At 40.6% G+C, this 19,574-nt stretch overlaps 2 protein-coding genes across 2 annotated transcripts in view; both read left to right on the top strand.

Annotated features, from left to right (window-relative positions):
• The window catches only part of si:ch73-40i7.5 (amyloid-beta A4 precursor protein-binding family A member 3), an 8,950-nt gene extending 471 nt beyond the window's left edge, over window positions 1-8,479 (top strand). The window contains exons 2-11 of the mRNA XM_035653543.1: window positions 655-1,678; window positions 2,495-2,522; window positions 2,630-2,775; window positions 2,902-2,988; window positions 3,928-4,110; window positions 4,902-5,081; window positions 6,259-6,471; window positions 7,229-7,348; window positions 7,518-7,658; window positions 7,752-8,479. Of these exons, the coding sequence (XP_035509436.1) occupies window positions 668-1,678; window positions 2,495-2,522; window positions 2,630-2,775; window positions 2,902-2,988; window positions 3,928-4,110; window positions 4,902-5,081; window positions 6,259-6,471; window positions 7,229-7,348; window positions 7,518-7,658; window positions 7,752-7,823 (2,181 nt within the window). The 5' untranslated portion in view covers window positions 655-667 and the 3' untranslated portion in view covers window positions 7,824-8,479. The remainder of the gene's footprint in view (window positions 1-654; window positions 1,679-2,494; window positions 2,523-2,629; window positions 2,776-2,901; window positions 2,989-3,927; window positions 4,111-4,901; window positions 5,082-6,258; window positions 6,472-7,228; window positions 7,349-7,517; window positions 7,659-7,751) is intronic.
• A 1,013-nt stretch (window positions 8,480-9,492) lies between these two features.
• The window catches only part of zgc:172302 (phospholipid-transporting ATPase ABCA1), a 30,353-nt gene continuing 20,271 nt past the window's right edge, over window positions 9,493-19,574 (top strand). Inside the window, exons 1-13 of the mRNA XM_035653775.1 lie at window positions 9,493-9,578; window positions 11,936-12,034; window positions 12,163-12,256; window positions 12,989-13,130; window positions 14,586-14,710; window positions 15,773-15,891; window positions 16,338-16,535; window positions 16,664-16,756; window positions 17,132-17,369; window positions 17,550-17,689; window positions 18,263-18,379; window positions 18,494-18,691; window positions 18,972-19,177. Of these exons, the coding sequence (XP_035509668.1) occupies window positions 11,969-12,034; window positions 12,163-12,256; window positions 12,989-13,130; window positions 14,586-14,710; window positions 15,773-15,891; window positions 16,338-16,535; window positions 16,664-16,756; window positions 17,132-17,369; window positions 17,550-17,689; window positions 18,263-18,379; window positions 18,494-18,691; window positions 18,972-19,177 (1,736 nt within the window). The 5' untranslated portion in view covers window positions 9,493-9,578; window positions 11,936-11,968. The remainder of the gene's footprint in view (window positions 9,579-11,935; window positions 12,035-12,162; window positions 12,257-12,988; window positions 13,131-14,585; window positions 14,711-15,772; window positions 15,892-16,337; window positions 16,536-16,663; window positions 16,757-17,131; window positions 17,370-17,549; window positions 17,690-18,262; window positions 18,380-18,493; window positions 18,692-18,971; window positions 19,178-19,574) is intronic.

The following is a 19,574-nucleotide window of genomic DNA, read 5'->3' as shown; positions in this document are numbered from 1 at the left end:
TGCATTGTGGCTCATTTTATATGCCAAATTTACCAGAATATCTACCTTCTTTTGTGAAAGTATTCATTAGTTACTTAATTGTTACCTGTTAATAATGCTGCTTAAATTAGCAGTTTTTTGAATGGAGTCTGGTGTGTCTGCACATTTAGAGGATACTTTTCCACTTGGAACTGGAATTTAAATGACCAAAATTCCTGAAAATGACAAATATTTTTGTCCTGGGGAGTTTTTAATAGTATTTTATCCCCTCACTTCAGATTGTGCTAAACTTGGGTGTGTGTTTTGTCTTGAACTGTTGGACTGGAGTTAAATGTGTCAATACCAGTAAGTTATATGACCGGTTGTGAGCAAGTGCTGTAGAATAACTCCTGGAAAATGATGTGGGAAGAGTTCCTTATTCTCTCTAGGGTGCATTAATGTATGTAAAGGCAACTGAATGTCTATTTGATGGTTACACATAATGTAACACGCTGTTTTATGTACTTTGAGCTTCAGGCTGCTTTCTATCTTGATGGTCACGGGGCAATGAGGATAAGGGGGCTGTGTGATTGGACTTGAGATTTCACAACCACTTATGTGAGACAGACTCTAGATCAGTAGTTTCATTAGTGAACCCAGTTTCCTGCTGCACAGTAATGTCACTTTCACACACAGGCTTTCTTTCAAAATGGACTCAGACGTTTGCCCCGCTGATCCGTCGGCGTCTGCACCCCCCCTGTGTTCTGCCCCTGTCCCTGTTAATGGAGCCTCTGTGGTCGAGGTCCCCACGCAGACTGCGGCCGCTCCAGGTTCAGAGGTGGAGGAACCGGAGTCCTACAACCTCATCGAGCCTCCTCCGTTAGACTGGAGGTCCGACTCCTCTAGTGAGGTGGGCTCGGCAGACGACCTGGATGACCCCAGCTTTACCCGCTCTGTTGAAGATCTGGACAAACCCAGTCCGGGTGAACCAGTGTTACTACCTTCGAGTGACACTGTGACTTCACTCGACGTGAACGAGCAGGAGCTTGTGGGAAACATTGCAGAAGCGCTCCAGAAAACTAGCGGGGCTCTTGAGGGAGAAGATGAAGCAGCTGAGGAAGAGGAAGTGGGGAGAGCTGAGGACTCGGAGGGTGCTGGGAAATACCAGGAAGAGGTGCTCCGTGATGTGGAGAGCAGGGTCAGCGAAGAGGAGGTTGAGGTCGCTAACAACAGGCCAGGCGATGAAGACCACAGCCGCATCCACAGCCTGCTCAGCCAGCTCCAGCTGATGGGCGAAGAGCCTCACCCCAGCCGACAAACGGCCCCTCACCTCACCCAGCATCAGTGCCACAGCCGGTGTGAGCTGGAGGCGTGCGCTCCCTCCTCCCTAATAACGGACGACTGCACCGAAACCTCGGGGCTGCTGTTCTCGGAGAGCCACCAGAGAGACCTGCTGGGGATGCTGCAGTTCACAGAGATCAACGCCACCTCCGACCCCGCCTGTCTGCCCCACCGAGGAGAGGTGGACGCCGTGGTGTCCGTTTCCTACAGTCAGGAGGACGCTCAGAGGTTCTGGGGGCATTACGGGAACGGGCAACAGCGGCGGCACAGGGACGACTCCCTCGCCTCCCTGCCTGATGACGAGTATCCTGAGCCAGTGTGGATGAAGCTGGGCGAGGAGCCGCCGGAGGAAGACGAGGCTGCTGCAGAGGGCGAGCAGGTCGGTTTGAAGACTATTAATATAATCAGCTTAAAGGAGGGTGAATTATAAACTCTAAATTAGCTGAATTATTCATTTTAGTCTTATGTAACTTACATATGTTTGAAACTACTCAGTATAAAACTCCACAAAAATTAGATTTAAAATAAAGTCAATTAAAAGTTTATCATCAGAGATGTTGAAGTTTGACCATTTATAATGATGTGATTTGAGTTTGTTTTTTGGTTTAATTGATTAATCAATCTACAAAATGTCAAATTTAAGTAAATAATGACCATCACAAGTTACCACAACCCAATGTTTTATCTGATAAACAGCCAAAACAAAACTTTTATTTATTGAATAATGCTGTAAAACAGAGAAAAGGAAGGTAGCTTCAGGGTCGGTGTTTATGATCGCAGCAGTGTTTGGTCTTTTTAAGTTGCTAGGTAACCAAAAGGATCAATTATGAGAACTATAACCTTTAAAATTGATCAATTACTGAACTTTTTTGTTATTTTCTTGATGTACTAGGATTGGGAATTAATAAAACTGTATTGACACCAATGCTATTATCAGTTCTGCTCATCGGTCCGATTCTTTATCGATTCCCTTATTGATTCCTGATCAGTGTTCTGTCATATAAAATGGACTAAATGAGGGAATATTTGTGCAGCATTCATTTTTATTTCTGTTTTGGGCGTCTAAACACAAAAAAAGTTGACGCAATGGTTTTAAGAATCGATACAATATCATAAAACATATGAATGTTTTTTTAAATATTTTCCTCTATTTTCTTTGACTGTCCATTAATTTCTACTCTTTCTGTCATTGCAGAGTGCTGATCATCCTTCATATAAAGACGGTGAGCCACCAGCACACTTCTTTCATCTCATTAGAAATTCAGCTTTTGTTTCTGTGTCAGATGAGAGCGAGTAACTGTGTTAATGTTAATGTGTTTTCGCTCTGAAGTGCCCGGTCCGTGTGACCCCGAGGACTTGTTGGATGGAGTTGTATTTGGTGCCAAGTATCTGGGATCCACTCAGCTCAAATCAGAGAAGAACCCGTCTACAAGCGCCCGTATGGCGCAGGCTCAGGAGGCTGTGGACCGCATTAAGGTGAACTCCGATAAGAGACGCTCACAGTGAACAGACCGGCTTTGACTGTGACTTCATTCTAGTGATTTTAGGATATTTTTTTACTTTCATGGTACAGGCTTCATATCAGCGTTTGTTTCTTTTCAGGCTCCGGAGGGAGAGTCGCAGCCGATGACGGAGGTGGATCTGTTCATCTCCACTCAGCGAATCAAAGTGCTCACTGCTGACACACAGGTATGTTTTGCTGTTTTTAAATTCATATGTGTCCGAGCTCATCAATTCCTCATCAATGCTGGGATGTTTTTCTGACAATTGCACATTGTAAGAGAAGGCTCAGTGGAAACCCTTAAGGACAACAAACTGTTGCTACCGTTAGCTCTCTATACCAATAAGCAAAACCGACATTGGAATTGGAATCAATAAAATCTGACCAATTCACATCCCTAATAATTAAAGCACTAAAATATATGTGGGAATCCTCAAATGTCTGCCATTAGCAGCGTTTATTTGTTCTTGATTAAGTGTCCCTACCTGCTGAATTGTAATTAGAGTCGAGGTTTGATTAACATAAAAAACATCAGTGAACTTTTCTTTAATAAAGGAGGATTGCACTTTTATATTTTCACCTTCAAGCTGAGCCGTGGCAGCAGGAACCCTTAATATAGAACAGGATGGTGATTTAATACGAGAGCTCTGCAGTAACGTTGCAGTTATAGTAGCGTCTATTTTCCTCCACTGTGTGGTTGAATTGTCAGGAGAGTCAAAGTGGGTCATCTACTGTCGGCTCCCTCTCTGCATGGCTGGCTGCTCCTCATTGCACCATAAAAAATATTTTTTCTCTTTTATGAAAATGACATTTCAGTTAAAGAATTACAAACAATATTCTTGACGATTTGAGCCACATAGTGTTTAATTTCGCACACATTTGTCTTCTGAATCAGATCAACATTAATGTGGATAATCAAGTGTCCTTGAATGCCTCACCAGTGAGAGTTGGGATGTTGTCTCTACCAACCAGGCACAACAACGTAACTTACAAAAACAAAAAATAAAGGAGTGGCTGTCCTTCTTTGTCGTATATTAACAAGCAGAGACTTGAAGGTAAAGTGAAATCCAAACCTTCCTGTCTGTTTCTAAAATCATTAACACCCTCGTGTCTCGTTTTCCACTCAGGAAGCGATGATGGATCACGCTCTGCAGATGATCTCTTACATTGCCGACATCGGCAACATCGTGGTCCTGATGGCACGGAGGAAACGTAAAGGGCAGGACAGTGACCAGCCCTCTTCCTCCTCATCCTCCTCTGGGCCTCAGAAGAAGTGCTTGATGATCTGCCACGTCTTCTCCTCTGACGACGTGAGTTAGTCGATCGAAGGGTCTGAACGCATAAACCTTACCAGTAGAAAATAAACATCATGCTAGTGTTTTTTCTCATTAGCTCTGATATTTTGGACTCCAGTAGGACTTTAATGATCTTCATAGTGGTCAAACTTCATCGTGTCAATTCATTTGTTGTCTCAAACCTTTGGCTCACAGTTCACGACATTATTAGCATCTTTAGCTCCCCTCAGCTTTGCATCTCAGATCAAATGTGCTGTTTTCTCGGCCGGACAACAGTTTCAGCTTCAGCTTGGCCTGGTTTCCTTCCCCCAGACAGCCAGCGAGTTCTCCTGAATGTAAAAACGCTCTGGCTGTCGTCCCAGTTTCCCACTCTTGGCAAGACTGAATAGGAGGAAGAAGAGTTTCTTTTTAGAAACTAATTAGCTGTGGGATACTGAAGGCCATGAGGCCGCTGCGTCTACTGCTAGTTTTTTCCCAACTTAACTCCTCTTAAATGAAAGGTTTTACAATGGGTGGGGGCAAGAGAGCGAATGAATGTAACAGATAGTTTTGGTTTTTTTAAATAGATCACCTTTTATAGAGCATCAGACTTGATGATCTATTTCTGGTTGATGTTTTAGTTTCAGGGTGTGACTGTTGAGTGTTTTGCAGCTGAACTCATTTGCTTTAATTTGTTCACATGAAAATGGAGGGTAAAAAAAACAAAGACTTAGAAGAATATTTATTTAACAAATGCCTCAACGATTCAGATATAAACCCTCCCAGGAGGAATGACTGTGTCCTCCACCCTGTGTCTCTCCATCCAGGCTCAGGTCATAGCCCAAGCTATCGGCCAGGCGTTTGGCGTGGCCTACCAGCAGTTTCTTCAGGCCAACGGCATCAAAGCCAGCGACCTGAGGCCGGGCGAGTACAGCGACTACCTGGAAAGTCAGGAGCTCTACAACGGAGACCTGGCCCACTTCTCTGACTCTCAGAACATCCGAGACGTAAGTGTAGTGATTGGGGCGTCTTCACCATTAAAAGTATTTAGGTCTTAACACAAACTACAGCTGTTCTCTAATCGTTGGTCATTGGTTGCAGTTTAATAGATGTTATTAAGGATTTGTGTAGAGGCTGAATGCATAATTAAAATCGTTAACGTTGTTAAATGAACAGAATTCCTCAATATCACGTTTTAGATTTTTCAGAGCAGCCTCTAGAAACATCCTGAAAAATATCATGTGTTACTCCAAATGTGGGTCAGAAGTTCAGCTCAGTAGTCTCTAGACAGAAAGAGTATTCAGTCGTGTATTTCTGCCTCAACAGTTGTCTCTCATCTTCATCTCACCTCTCAGGGGTCTAAATTAACTTTTTTCCACAGCGACCCGCATGTGTCCTGAATTCTACGTTCAGCTGTCCCAGACTCAACGCAACCATTGTTCTTTTTTTAATTTTACTTAATATATGAATATAGTTTAACACAGTGTTTTTACACCATGTGTGGTACATGGTGATAGTGAAACAAAAATATTACAGGAAAGGCTGAACTTATTATTAAACTGAAAATTTGTAGTGTTTTGATAGCAGCTACTTTTTTTTTAAAATGTATTTCGTTAAAAATATATATATTTTAAAATCCAGGTACCATCAAAAGGAGCTCACGTAGCACCACAGTTTGAGAACCAGTGATATAATTATTATTTTTCAGTAACTCCCATCCCTTCATTGATTCACTCTGGTCCTCTGTGGAAGTTCTGCTAGTTGTTCCCTGCACTTAAATGAGATTTCCATTATTCTTGTAGTCATTAGTTGAGTTACTGTTTTAACTGTTTGATCACTGCAGTGCAAATGCAAATCTGTTTCTGATTGGTACACTGCAGTGGATATTTACATACACATACTATAAACATTAAACTCACTACAGGGGCATTTTATATTTGAAGTAAAAAAAACTAAAATCTACAAAGGAAAGGAGAAGCTCAAACTAACTATATAAATATTTACAAGCTCAAACTAACTATTTACATACTAACTACAGAAACACCCTGATCCAGAGTTTTTGGAAGGAGGAAGTTGTGGAAAGAGAGACGGTCAAACACGCCGCCAAAACACGTGACAACTGTGGAGGGAAATAACCGGTTAACCAAATGAAAACATTTAGATTTCTGCGTCTCTGTGGTTCAGGTAGTCATCACTAAGGCCCCCGGAGAGATCTTGGGTCTGGCGGTGGTGGAGTCGGGCTGGGGCTCCATCCTGCCCACAGTGGTGGTAGCCAACCTCCTTCACGGAGGTCCGGCTGAGCGCAGCGGCGAGCTCAGCATCGGTGACCGCATCATGTCCGTCAACAGCACCAGCATGGTGGGTCTGCCCATCAGCACCTGCCAGAACATTATCCGGGTAAGAAAGGAAACTTACAATCATAGTAATTTAATTAACAAAAAAACTTTATCTACAGTAATTAATGTGTTGTTGTCATAATGATGGGATGGAAGAATTTCTTTATTGGGCTTCAGGTACAACACTTAAATGTAAACAAACAATACACTCAAGTGTTTCACTGCAAATGTATTTCCCTTAGGATGCACTAGATGGCGCTGTGTTTCCATGCAGTGTGATTGTACAAATAAACGTATTGATTTGATAGTGGACTATCAAATGTGGACTATGGATGTTAATTGGGGTTTAAAGGTCCAACATCAGTATTTATTCAGTTGTGTATAGCCAGTATTTCACACATATATGCAATATTTTAAGAGGTAGAGCAGAAGCTTTGAAGCATTTATCTGTGGTTGACACAATATCATGTGTTTTGAGGCTGTGTCTGTACACTTTATGGTAATTTGTGAGGCCGCAGATTTCACATGCAGAGGGTCGTGACCATGAGTCTGAACGGCAACCTAACAACAGTCAGCGTCTGCTATCATGTGTTCACATCATAAAAAACATAAAAAAACAATCTTAAATAGATTATAGATAGAGGAATAAAGGAACTGTTGTGCAATCCACTGCGCAAACAGAGAGAAATAATTCATGTAAAACCTTTTAAAGTCTGCTCAAGGATGAAGACTAAAGTGTTTGTAGAGATTTAAGGTAGTAATGCAGCACACATCACTAAAGTATACACTAAATTCACATTATTTTCTTTCTATCTCAGGACTTAAAAAGCCAAAAGTATGTGAAGCTCAGCATCGTCCACTGCCCGCCAGTCACCATGGCGATCATCAGGAGGCCAGATCCCAAGTTTCAGCTCGGCTTCAGTGTGGAGGACGGCATCGTAAGTCAATATTCATATTTTCTGTGTCTCACGATTAAACTTACGGGAGGTTTGTCTCGTCTTCACAGTTAGTTGTTGTATTTTCTTCACTTTTTGATGAGATAATCTCAAGTCTGTGTCCGACTACTAGTGTGTTGTTGTGAAATTCCTTTCTCTCTTCCTGTTGCAGATCTGCAGTCTAATGCGCGGCGGTATAGCAGAGAGAGGAGGCATTCGCGTCGGGCACCGCATCATTGAAATCAACGGGCAGAGTGTCGTCGCCACATCGCACGATAAAATCATCCAGATCCTGACGAATGCTGTCGGAGAGGTGAGAAGAGATTAAATATTAGATTTTACTTTAATTTGTTACATTTTTGAACCGTTAACTTATAACTTTTATAATTTTTCTCTCTCTGCGCAGATTCACTTAAAGACCATGCCAGCCTCAACCTATCGACTCTTAACAGGACAGGAGCAACCAGTGTTTCTTTGAGCACTTCCTGCTACATAAAGGACAAAAATACTGCTCAGTGTTCAAGCTACATGAACTTTTGCCAAACTCAGAAAATATTATGCAATTGATCACACAGCGTATCACAAGCTGTTGTCACAGCACTGAACACAACAAACTAGTCTAGCTATATATTTTTAAGATGTTAAGCACATTGGAATATTGTGAAAGCATATTTTAAAGTGACAGGGATAGAGGGTAACTCTTTATATTTATCTGATATTTAACAATGCAAGCATTAGGCGGGATGCAATAATTCATAAACTGAATATTTTTTTGGGACTTTTGAAAGGTGTAGAGTAAACTGTAGAGTTCGTGGTCTTCCAGCTCGGTGTGTTGCCAGAGTGCCTGAGCTGAACGTGCTCGCAGGGGAAACCTTATTGAACCAGTACACAGAGTCTGTGTATTTCATTGTGATGTACTTCCAGTCCCTCACGTACACACGTGCATATCAACAAGTGTCTGTCACACGCTTCGCAGAAGGCTCCGGTTCATTCATACAGTGCTTCCCTGACTGTGCCTGACAGAAAAGAAATCATGCACAATTAAAGGTAAATGCCTTATTGATAGAGAGATGCATATATTTTTAAGAACTTTGCTGTTTGTTTTGGATGTTCATTAAAATGATCTGTAAGATATCCCCTTGATTTATTTATTGACAGAAGTCACTGATTATGTGCCAGAGGCAAAGTTGCCTTTGTACAAGAGGCTCTAAATTAAATGAAATAATTTAAAAAACAAATTATATCCCTATGTACGTAGAGCTTCTGTATATTTGAAGTTGGACAGCTCTATAAATATGTTGTCTTTGCTATACATGTAGTACATCAAATTCATAATAGCACAGTTCATAGAAGGAAATTAATGTAATAATTGCAGACGTAATGTTAATATCTTTACTGCTGTTTTAATTAGTTAGAAGTATACAATGTAATCATATACTGCTTGTGCTAATAAAGTAATGCCTTTTATATATGTGAATATCATTATAAGGCAGTGGTTCCCAACCTGGAGGTCGCAACCCCCCGCTAAGTAAGGCTTTTTTTTTATTTAAGGAGTGTAAGAAGACTTTCAAAAATATACACAGTAGGCCTGTATAACATCATTCAATTCATTTATGTGAAGAAAACCAAATGAAATGTTTCAATTAATTATTATTTAATAGAAAGTTATAGTCCTTATTCACTGCTAAACATCCTCATCCTGCATTGGAACAATGGTCAAGTATCAAGGAGAAGAAAACACTAAAATATCAGAACAACTGATCTCTAATGTAATATTGACAGGAAATAATCTGCTTTAAAAGTCATCCAAATCCCTAATTTTACACAAACTTCCTGCAGCTATTACGTTCTCTATTTGGGTTAACTGTACAGTTAATCAGTTGTTCTTGTATGTGTTAAATATAATATAAAATAACCATAAAATATGTCACTGAACGATAGAAAAGGCTTGTGAAACACTGTTATAAGACGGTTCTTACCATCTGTGTCACAACGCCGCTCTGAATCCTGACCAATCAGCTGTCTCCAGTTACCAAAACACGGGACCAAAGCCAATCAGATCTTTTACCGGCGTCTATGACCCCGCCCCTGGAGTATCCCTCGACCAATCAGCGTTGCGTGTGGGCGGGACCTTTAGTCAGCTCGCACCTGCCTTTACAAACAGTGGGGAAATGGAGAGTCAATGACAAGCTACCGGCGGGCCGACACACTTTATCTGCAACATTAACAGAAGGTAATCATTAACTACAGCTTTAACAGTCCTGGGCGCTCATTAGTTTGTATGTGTTGTTTTAAAATAAGATGATTTTAAACCACTAACAGCGTCTGTAGGTTAACGTGCTAGGAAGAGGAAGCTCTTTTAGCTGTTAGCTCGATGTTTTCTGTGTTAGATAGTGTCCGCTGGTGTTACTGTGGCTTTTAATGGCATTTAAATATATTATTATTATATTCTGACTTTATATTTTTTGTTAATAAGTTGTGTCCCAAATGAAAATGCTGAAACACTCATTTATTAAGTTAAATTGTAACTGTGAGTTCATGTAATATAATCTCATGAGGCTTTTTTTTTAAAGATCTACCATTAACATGAGCTTGATAATATATTACATTTAAGTAATTACCAATGTTTTGCTGCTGAAAGGCTCCATGAAACAGACAGAAAAGAAGAAAAGGTTATAATGTCAAATAATATACATTGGCTGCCACACCTGTATCTGATTAGTATGACATCTGCAAAGAGTTTAAATGCAAACAGATGAATGCAAAGCAACAAATAAAATAACAAACAAATAGTTTGACCACGAGGTTACACAGATTTGCAAAGGAAAACTAGTCTGGCCCTTTGCTTTCTAACCTGGCACAACATCGTGAGGCAGATTGATTGTTTACAGCAGCACTTTCACCAGGAAGAAACCAAACACTGGAGGCATTCACAGAGCAAACGTGAATGTTAAAGTCAGAGTGAACTAGGTAAGCTGTTGGGATCAGGAGGATTTCAGGATGAAGCAGTGGGGGGGTTGTCTGTCTTGAACAGATCACAGCAGGCACCTAAGACAACATTCACTCGCAGAAGATATATAAAAAAAACAGCCCTTTGGTTGTACCACATACAGGTCTTTTAACTTTACTCAACATATTTGTGGCTAAGGTGAAAGCTCGACATGTAAAAGTTCAAATGAAGATGTTTTCTGATGATGAAGCTCGGGAGTTGTGTCCTCTGCAGGGGAAAAGGTTTCTCACAGCGGCCCTCACCAATGATAGCTTATTCATTCATAATCAATGTTAGAGATTACACAGGATACAAAGAGACAGCAACTATTTTAAAACACTTTAACACACCTTAAATGTAAAATGTGCTGATAATAACCTTCATAGATATGTTGGCAAAAAAAACCTGTAGAGCAAGTCAGTCAGGATTTTTAAAAACACTTTAAATGTAGAAGTTTAGTTCCTAAAAGAATAGCTGGTATTTGAATAACCTCCAGAGTAGGTGTGGGCGATATTACCCTAGAATAATATCATAATAGAATAATAATAATATTTCTGTGATAGTTCTTAAGAATATTTGCTGGTGAAATAAGTTTCTTGTATTGCCTCTTTTTGATGTTACAGTCTAGTGGTGGGGGCAAATAATGCCGATATGTTGTTATCTTAACATGTAGTGTTATACGGAATATGTACTAATTATTATGTATTATTGAAATAGAAGAACACATTGGGTTAGCTGTACAAAGTGACTGGTATTTAAAGGACCAGTATGTAGTATTTAGTGGCAGATCGCAGAACGCAGAAAGCCCGATACAGAGCCTGTGTTTGATTTGTCTATTCTGGACTACTGTAGAAACACAGGGGGGGGGGGTTAACAAATGCTGGATACCCAATTCATAAAACATTTAGGATGGGAACAATGTGTTAACGTTTATGGTGACTGAGGAAATTTAGGTAAAGGTTTACATTTATACAGAGTTTATAGAACAGGACTTGAAGCTACCACCTTCCCAAAACTCACAAGGGGGGAGCGCTAATATTGTTCCATTGATGTGTCTACAGAAATGTTTTGTTCATCAGCCTCATGACTGCAGGCATCGACCGAAGACAATTATCTCTTAACACCATACATACGTCCTGTTTAATCGGCCCGTCTCTATACAGTCTTCTTGCACTTCCTGCGTATGAGTGCTTTGTTGTACATCTGATCTTTTGTAACCGAATCACTTCCACACTCATGAAGATCCTGTGGATCCGGTAGCAATGTTACTTTCAATTTCAGCCACGCTTGTTGTGTTGCTGTGGGAATATATTTCCGATATCACAGAGAATTATGTTCATCAAATAATCATATAGGGTTGTAAAAGGGTTGTATGTGTCTGTGTATTAAACCGTAATCCACCGCTGAACCTTTTATCATTTGATTGGAGGCTTTTCGTAAGGATAAGGGCAAGAAAGGGAACGGGGAGACAGAGAGGACGATGGAATGTGATAAATGTCTCCAGCTGTAATCTAAGTGGGGACACAGCAGCCACGTGGCAAGTGTCCCTAGCAACTTGACAACTAGGACGCCCTGCTGAACTTTTGTTTGTGTTTTTCCAGATTTGCATCATGGTCAGGTAGCTGTTGGGAGCGATGGGGTTTTTCAGGGAGCTCTCCCTGCTGCTCTGGAAGAACATCACATACCGCAGGAGGAACAAGGTGACCACATTTGAACAGAAAGGAGTAGAGTAGTTTGTTGATTCTGAAACTGAGACGCAGCTTGAACATTAAATGTGTGAAATGATTTGATGCACCTGTAACAGCTCCGATGTTCTCCTCCTACGCAGATCCAGCTGATCATCGAGCTCCTCTGGCCGCTGTTCCTCTTCGTCATCCTCATCTCAGTTCGTCATTCACACCCTCCTTACAAACAGAGCCAATGTGAGTGATATTATGTAATGTGTGTGTTTTCAGACGCACTCTTAACTTACAGGTCTGGAAAATGGCTTTGTGCCAGCCAGCTAAAGAGGATTAGCTCACTGAGAGTGATTCCTGTGCCAGGCACGAACATTTGTTTTCCTAAACTGCTGTGTTCTTGACCTTCTTCGAGAAGTTCTGCATTGGCATGAGGTGACCTGAGATGACATGGTAACATAACAAAACAGCGTGGCAAGACGCAACAGCATGTAGGCCAGCTGGTCAATGCCTTAACACACATAAAGTTACAGTAGAAGACGGTAACAGATTTGGAAAGAAACCACAAACAGAACCTTGCATGTTACCAGTTTTAATTATGATATGAGGGGTTTGTATTTACTGTATACCGTAAATCTTCTGTTCTGTTTGTGTTCATGTGTTTTTTTCTGGACATTTCTTCTGTGAGAACATGCTTCTTCTTTCCTGTTTTTGTCTTCTTTAGACCAGTCTATCATTTAAAGACAACCCAGGATCAGGTTGAAGATTCTATAACAATATAATTTGATATCAATTATACAAAAAACAGCATTTAATGAAATGAACAGCAGCTTGAGTAATGCTAGGATTATAGTTCAGTCTACTGCCTGTAGATTGTATTTCAGGCCACCACCACAGTGTTTCTATTGTTTTATATCTCGGTCTAATCTCCTGGGTCTGAACTGTTTGTGTTTGGTATTTCCTTTCCTTTCCTTGTAGGTCACTTTCCAAACAAAGCCTTGCCATCGGCAGGCACTTTGCCCTGGATCCAGGGCATTATCTGCAACATCAACAACCCCTGCTTCCACAGCCCGACACCAGGGGAGACGTCGGGCCAAGTTGGCAACTTTGACAACTCCATGTAGGTAGACTGGAGGTAAAAACATGGGCAGCTGTCTGGAAAGGTGGAGTTTACCAGAGGATCGTTGCTTGTAGAATAAAGCCCAAAAGATAAACAGACAAACTGCCGTCACTCAAGATTTATGTTGTGTTTTTGATAAAAACAAATTTCAGCCTGTTGTTATTTACTTTGGTTATTAGCTCAAGAAAGCTGTAGAGCAGACTGCAGTGCTGCTGTAGTAAGACCTGCAGCCATGATTTAAAGATCAACTCCAGTGTTCTTAAACTATTAGACGAAAGTAACACAAAGCATTTAAACAAGATGGCATCATTTTTCAATGTAGGAAATCACAACAGTTTGCATACCGTACTTTACATAACTTTGCATTAGCGTACGTCAGAGGAGTCGTTTCTTGGAAAATATGCACACCAGAGAATTAGATCGGACAATCAATACCACTCTAATGTCTGTTTGTTAAATATAAAGCCAGCAGCTTAGCTCAGCACAGAGACAAAAAACAGCTCACGTGGCTCTGTCTGAAGCCTACAAGCAGTACCTTTTTAACTAATTAACTTATGATCTTATGTCTGTTTAATCTGCACAAACCAACGTAAAAAACAATGTTGGACTTTTTAGTACTACGCTGTGGTTTGTCTATTTGTCTTGTTTTTACCTTGAGCTTGTCAGACAACCGGCAGAGACTTTTCCTACTTTCCAGGCAGCAGTTTCATTTCAGGTCACTGTGATGTAAAAATCCACTTAGGCAATCCATAACAGTCAACATTAAGTCGCCTTTTTTTTATTAATTCATTAAGCCTATTACAAGGAGTTTTTATATGGATATGAAATAGTCTCAGTTTAATACTGATGCCTCTCTGTGACCTACAAGCACACGAGACCCTCAATGATAAGATTTGCTATTTCTTTATAGTTATTCTTAATGTCTGTCACCAGGTCAGATTTAAACAATAGCCAGAAACAATACTGCTTATGTCCACAGGGGCCGTCAGAATCAACACAAAGTGCTTGTTGTTGCTTTAATTTCTTTCTTTCCTTTATGTAAACGTTAATGGCTGCATTTATATATATATATCGCTTTACAGGATTTAGCTACATTTGTCATGAGGACACATGTAGACAGCTGGGGATCTAACCACCAACCTTGTGATCAGTGGATGACCCACTGTTGTGTCAAAGTTACATATTGTGTAATGATGCAGTTAACATCAGAGAGTGTTTAAAACCCTTCTTTGGTACTTTCAGTTGCATCTGGTCTGAGAATCAGAACAACCTGTTTCCTGCAAGAAACTACAACATTTGCATTTCTTAAATTAGCCCCAAGTTGAATTCTTCATTGAACATAGTTGGTAGCGTTTGAAGACGGGAAGTGTGTACTAGTAAAAGTCTGTAAAATGTAACATAATTGCATGTGTTTGTCCCACTGAAGGCTCCTCTTGTTTTGTTCTTCTCCTCCAGACTGTCTCGTCTCTTCGTGGACGCCCAGACAGTTCTGTCCTACAGTGGAGACCAGAGATTCTCTGGCTTTCAGGACCTGATGGAGAGTGTCCGAAGGCTGGGAGAGAGACCTGGAGCCTGGCCAAGTACCACAACTTATTTAAATCTCCTCTAGCACAGACCCAAAGAGATACCTTGACAGTGTGACCCAGTGACACTGGTGTTTACTTTCTACAGGCACCTTATTCACCATTTTAACCAGAGAGTTAATTAGATTTCATTATAATCCCAGTAATTAATGAGCTGACTCATTTTGGCAGGCAAACATGCATATATAATGTCAAGGTATATCTTTAAGGTTGCTTTCCAAGATTCAGAATAAATTATGTATATGGAGAAACCCAATAGAGCCTTGGCTTCTGTCAGTGAAGATGTAGTACAGTTTAAACAAAGTCATTGTGTGGTAAAGTGCAGGAAGTCAAGATGACCACAATGTTTGAATCCCGGAAGACAGCGGAAGAAAATCTTTACTTTAAATGTCAAAGCACTAATAACAGAGATTACAAACCTTCTTTGTTTATTAAATAAAAACAAATGTGCATTAAAAGAACCTAATGTTATGGATAACAGGATTAAGTCCCTGCAAGCCATCAAATGCAAACAAATTCACATTTGATTTTTTGAGCCAGAGCTGTTCCCAGACTTATCTGAGCAGGACTGAGAGGTTACAGTAGCAGCCAGTAGCTGATCTGTATGAATGGTTTTAAACAGGTGTCGAGTGACCGGCTGAATGGGGCCATTTACTGCTGCTGTGAAAGCAGCACAAGCAACTAAACAGAGAGTCTGTTCAGCTTCTGCTTTCTGGGCAGATTAAATTACATGACTACCGGCAGACAAAAGAATTAGATGAATGAAAGCAGGTCTTCAATGAGGTTTTTTTCGTGCAACAAAATCCCTTGTAAATAGCCTAACAGACATCTGCTGAATCCTAAAATCCTGACCCACCGATACTGTAAAGAACTTTGTAACCTCAGAACTGTTCTTTGCTAGATTTAGGACAATTACTGTTTTAGTTTAGGATTTAGGATTTCTCAGTGGTACAACTTAAATGGTTTAGTTAAACTTACATGCACACAAGGGCACAGTAGTTATTCTAGAGTAGACTTTTATTTAATACAAGATATTTTATGTTTGTGTTTCCTCTGTAGATCTCCCAGTACAAGAATACCTGAGAGCCAATGAGACGTTCTCCACCTTCCTCCGGACCAATAGCAGCCTGTCGCCTGTGGCTGTGGACCAGCTACTGAAGGCTCGTCTCAATTTTCAGGTGAGCGTATCGGCTGTACATCCTTGGGTAACAAACATTGGATGTATATAATAGTATATATGTATATGTGTATGTATAAATAGTAGCTATGTATATGTGTGTGTATATATAGATTACATTTGACAAACATAACTATATATATATATATATATATATATAGGTACCCCATCAATTATAATGAATAAGTGGCAAAAAAATATGATTTTTACAGTCCTGATTCATTAATAAAAAAGGAAATGTGAACTGTGGAACTGGGTTAAATTAAAGTAAAATACAAAATAAATGGATAAAAAACTTTAAACACCAGACTTGAAAAGTATGAGATAAATAGTACGTTTTTAGAAGTTAGTAGTACAGAAAAGTTACTATCAACATAGATGATAATTACAGTATTATTTGTTTCATAGCCTAACTCTGTTAAAAATAAACCATTTTGTCCCATCCAGGTTTCTCTGGCTGGAGCTGAATTGCAGCTGAAGGACTTGGTGTGTAATGCGAGCATGCTGGGACAATTTCTGACGGTGGACGGAGGAGAAACCACCATGAACGATCTTCAGACTCAGCTGTGTAACCAGTCGGCCGACATCCTGCAGGAGGCTGAACGCCTTTTCCTCTCTCAGCTCGACTTTACCAAGTTCTTCACGGTAGGAATCAGTGAAAAATACACCAGTTCACCCATGCAACACTTCAGTGGATTCAAATGCAGTCGTCTTCCTGTTCGCTGTGACACTGAGCTGCTGCAGTAAACCTGTCTGTCTGTGCTTCCTGTCAGAGAGACCGTCTGATGGCTAACGCTGGAGACCTCAGGGATATCAGTCAGGCCGTTACCTCAGTTTCCCAGGAGCTGGCTGTCGTCATTGATGATGTAAGAACACGGCTTTCATGTCCACCTGCGTCTGTATGTCTGTTCAAATGACTGCCTGTAGATGAACATTTGCATCATTATGAATAATTCACTGTAAACAAATGAGACCATCGTTAAATGGATTGTTGTTTTGTAGCGGCCTCTGATTTCATATTAATCAACACTGCAGTCAATAGTGGCTACTAGTGGAAGCTTTTGATATTTTTGTCTCTTTTTTTTCCCTTGCTTTGTTGTTGCTTCTTATTTTTTGACTCAAATTGACCAAATTCTCTCTCAGGATTAAAGGAAAATTAATCTTTTTCCATCTGTTTCCTTCTTGCATCCCTCACCTGTGTTTATTTTATCTTCCTTTCACTCTTCTCTTTCCTCCCTCAGTTCTCATCTCTGTCCAGCTTTGCAGACATGAACGCAGCTCTACATCTTCTGTCTCCAGAGAATCGCTCGGCGCTGCCCAAGGAGAGTTTTCGTGCTTTTTCCAGGATCATGTGCGGTCACCCTGAGGTTGGCGGTGAGCGTATCCCATCACTCAACTGGTATGAGGACAATGACATCAAGTCCTTCTTAGGAAAAAATGGTACTGAAGAAACAGACCCGGACCATGACAACAACACCAGTAAGAGGCTTTGGACGACCTTGTTAGTGTGCAGTTTGTTTGTTTTCATCCAGCATTGATAGATAGATATGATTGGAAATGTGTACTAATGTTTTAAAGAGTCACTGGCATGGTCTGATAATTTTGTTCTAAGATCAGTAATGTTCTGTGTGTACTGTTTGTCACATTTCCTCCATGCAGCTCCGTTCTGTAAAAGTTTGATCCAAGGTCTGGAGTCCAACCCTCTGTCTCGCATTGTGTGGCGAGGAATAAAACCTCTGTTCATTGGAAAACTGCTGTACACACCAGACACTCCTGCAGTGCAGCAAGTCATGAAAGAGGTACAGAGAGTCAAACCTCAGAGAGTTTGTCCGTTGTTATAAGTGGAGATGTGATAAAGAAAGATCAAGAAAGACAAGAAAGTTCATGTTTTGTCTGTTTTGTCAAGAATGATCACCAACGTTTTACAGTAAGAATAATTGTAACTGATAGCCAATATTACCAACAATGTTTGCTGAAAATTGTATTATGTTTATATATTGACAGAAACTACTAAAGTTGAATACATGTGTCTGTTACCCTTTATGTAACTAAAACATGTCTCATTTAAGGCTTCAAGTTATAATGTGAATTTGTAGTAAACAAGTCAGAGCCCAACTGAGGGGTAAATACTCAGGTTGTGTATCTTAAACTGTGATAGGAACCTGACAAACTCTCCAAAATTTAAAATGTCCTTATTCTGTGATAACCTGGTGGCTCAGCTGGAGAAATCAGACAATACATAACTGCAGTGTCTTCAGACCTGGAACCAGCTGTTTTAAATGTATTTTTGGATTGAAGGTGTATTCTGTAGTTGTTGACATTATGAAGCAAACACATCTATCTAAGCTAACGACAAGTTGTGTCTGCTGAAGGTGAACAAGACTTTTGAGGACCTGCAGATCCTCCAGGAGCTGAATGAAGCCTGGCTGGAGGTGGGACCACAGATCAAGAACTATATGGAGAACAGTGTGGAGATTCAGCTGCTGCAGGTCTGACTCACCAGTTGTTATATATGTGTGTGTGTGTGTGTGTGTGTGTGTGTTGTGATACATTTGGTGCCAAAAATCCTTTTCATATCATGTGATTGTGTGTGTGTGTGACAGGATTTGTTGAGGCGGCCTGAGGTGGCAGTATTAGTCAACCTGCGTCTGGAGAACACGTCCTGGACGGCCTCACGGATCGCACGTTTCCTGTCCACACCCTCGCCAGACGCCCCGAGGAAGCCTGGAGCGCCGCCGACCTGGCTGGACATCTACAACGACCTCAGCCACACCATCACCACTCTCGCTGAAGTCACCGAGGTTTTCTTCTTTTGATGTTCTTGTTTACTCTTCATGCGCTCTCTCTCCAAACATGTCAGATATTCCAGCTTCATTTTGAGAATAAGAGCAGAAGCAAGACAAACAGAATGAATCATCTTTAATGGGAGTAGGGAATTAATTTAAGAATTAATTGAGCTCTTTTGGTATTCTTGAAAACTGGTTATTTTGCACTCAAAAGTGTACAAGTTAAGTTTAACTTCAGCTTCAGTTCCCTGTTATTTATCATTCATATATTTCCATTTCTTATTATCCCCCTCAGTGTTTCTCCCTAAACAAGCTGGAGGGGTTGGAGACTGAGAGCCAGATGATCGACAGGGCTTTGGAGCTCCTGGAGGACAGGCAGTTTTGGGCGGGTGTGGTTTTCCTTCTGCCTAACTCCTCATCCCCTGACCTGCCACCGCACATCACCTACAAAATCCGAATGGACATTGACGATGTGACCCGAACCAACAAGATCAAGGACAGGTACTGAGGAAAAATAGGGGTTATAAGAAAATACAGAAAAATATCGAATCGTGATATTTTGTTTTGTGGTATTGTATCGATTCTTAAACACTGTATCGACGCCCAACAGCTGGATAGCAGTGTTATAAACGGAGGGCTGTGATGTTGGATGTTATAGTGATAAATACAAATACAGATCCCAGTGTTCTGTTTGCATAAAAAAGTAAACTTTTTGTGTTCTTTATATGATAGTTTTCCTAAAATTATCACAATATATTGAATCATAACCCCTGTGTCATGATACATATCGTATCACAGATTCCTCCAATACACAGCCCTACTAGGAAAGCATTAAAACATCTGGCTTTTATTCTGCCTTTTCCTGAACATACTACTCAATGCTGAAACTCTCTCAAAC

Source organism: Morone saxatilis, unplaced genomic scaffold, assembly GCF_004916995.1.
Source record: "Morone saxatilis isolate NCDOM2014 unplaced genomic scaffold, NCSU_SB_2.0 Contig12, whole genome shotgun sequence".
In the NCBI taxonomy this organism is placed as follows: domain Eukaryota; kingdom Metazoa; phylum Chordata; class Actinopteri; family Moronidae; genus Morone; species Morone saxatilis.
The sequence above is the reverse complement of the archived record's forward strand: the minus strand, read 5'-3'. Positions and strand labels throughout refer to the sequence as shown.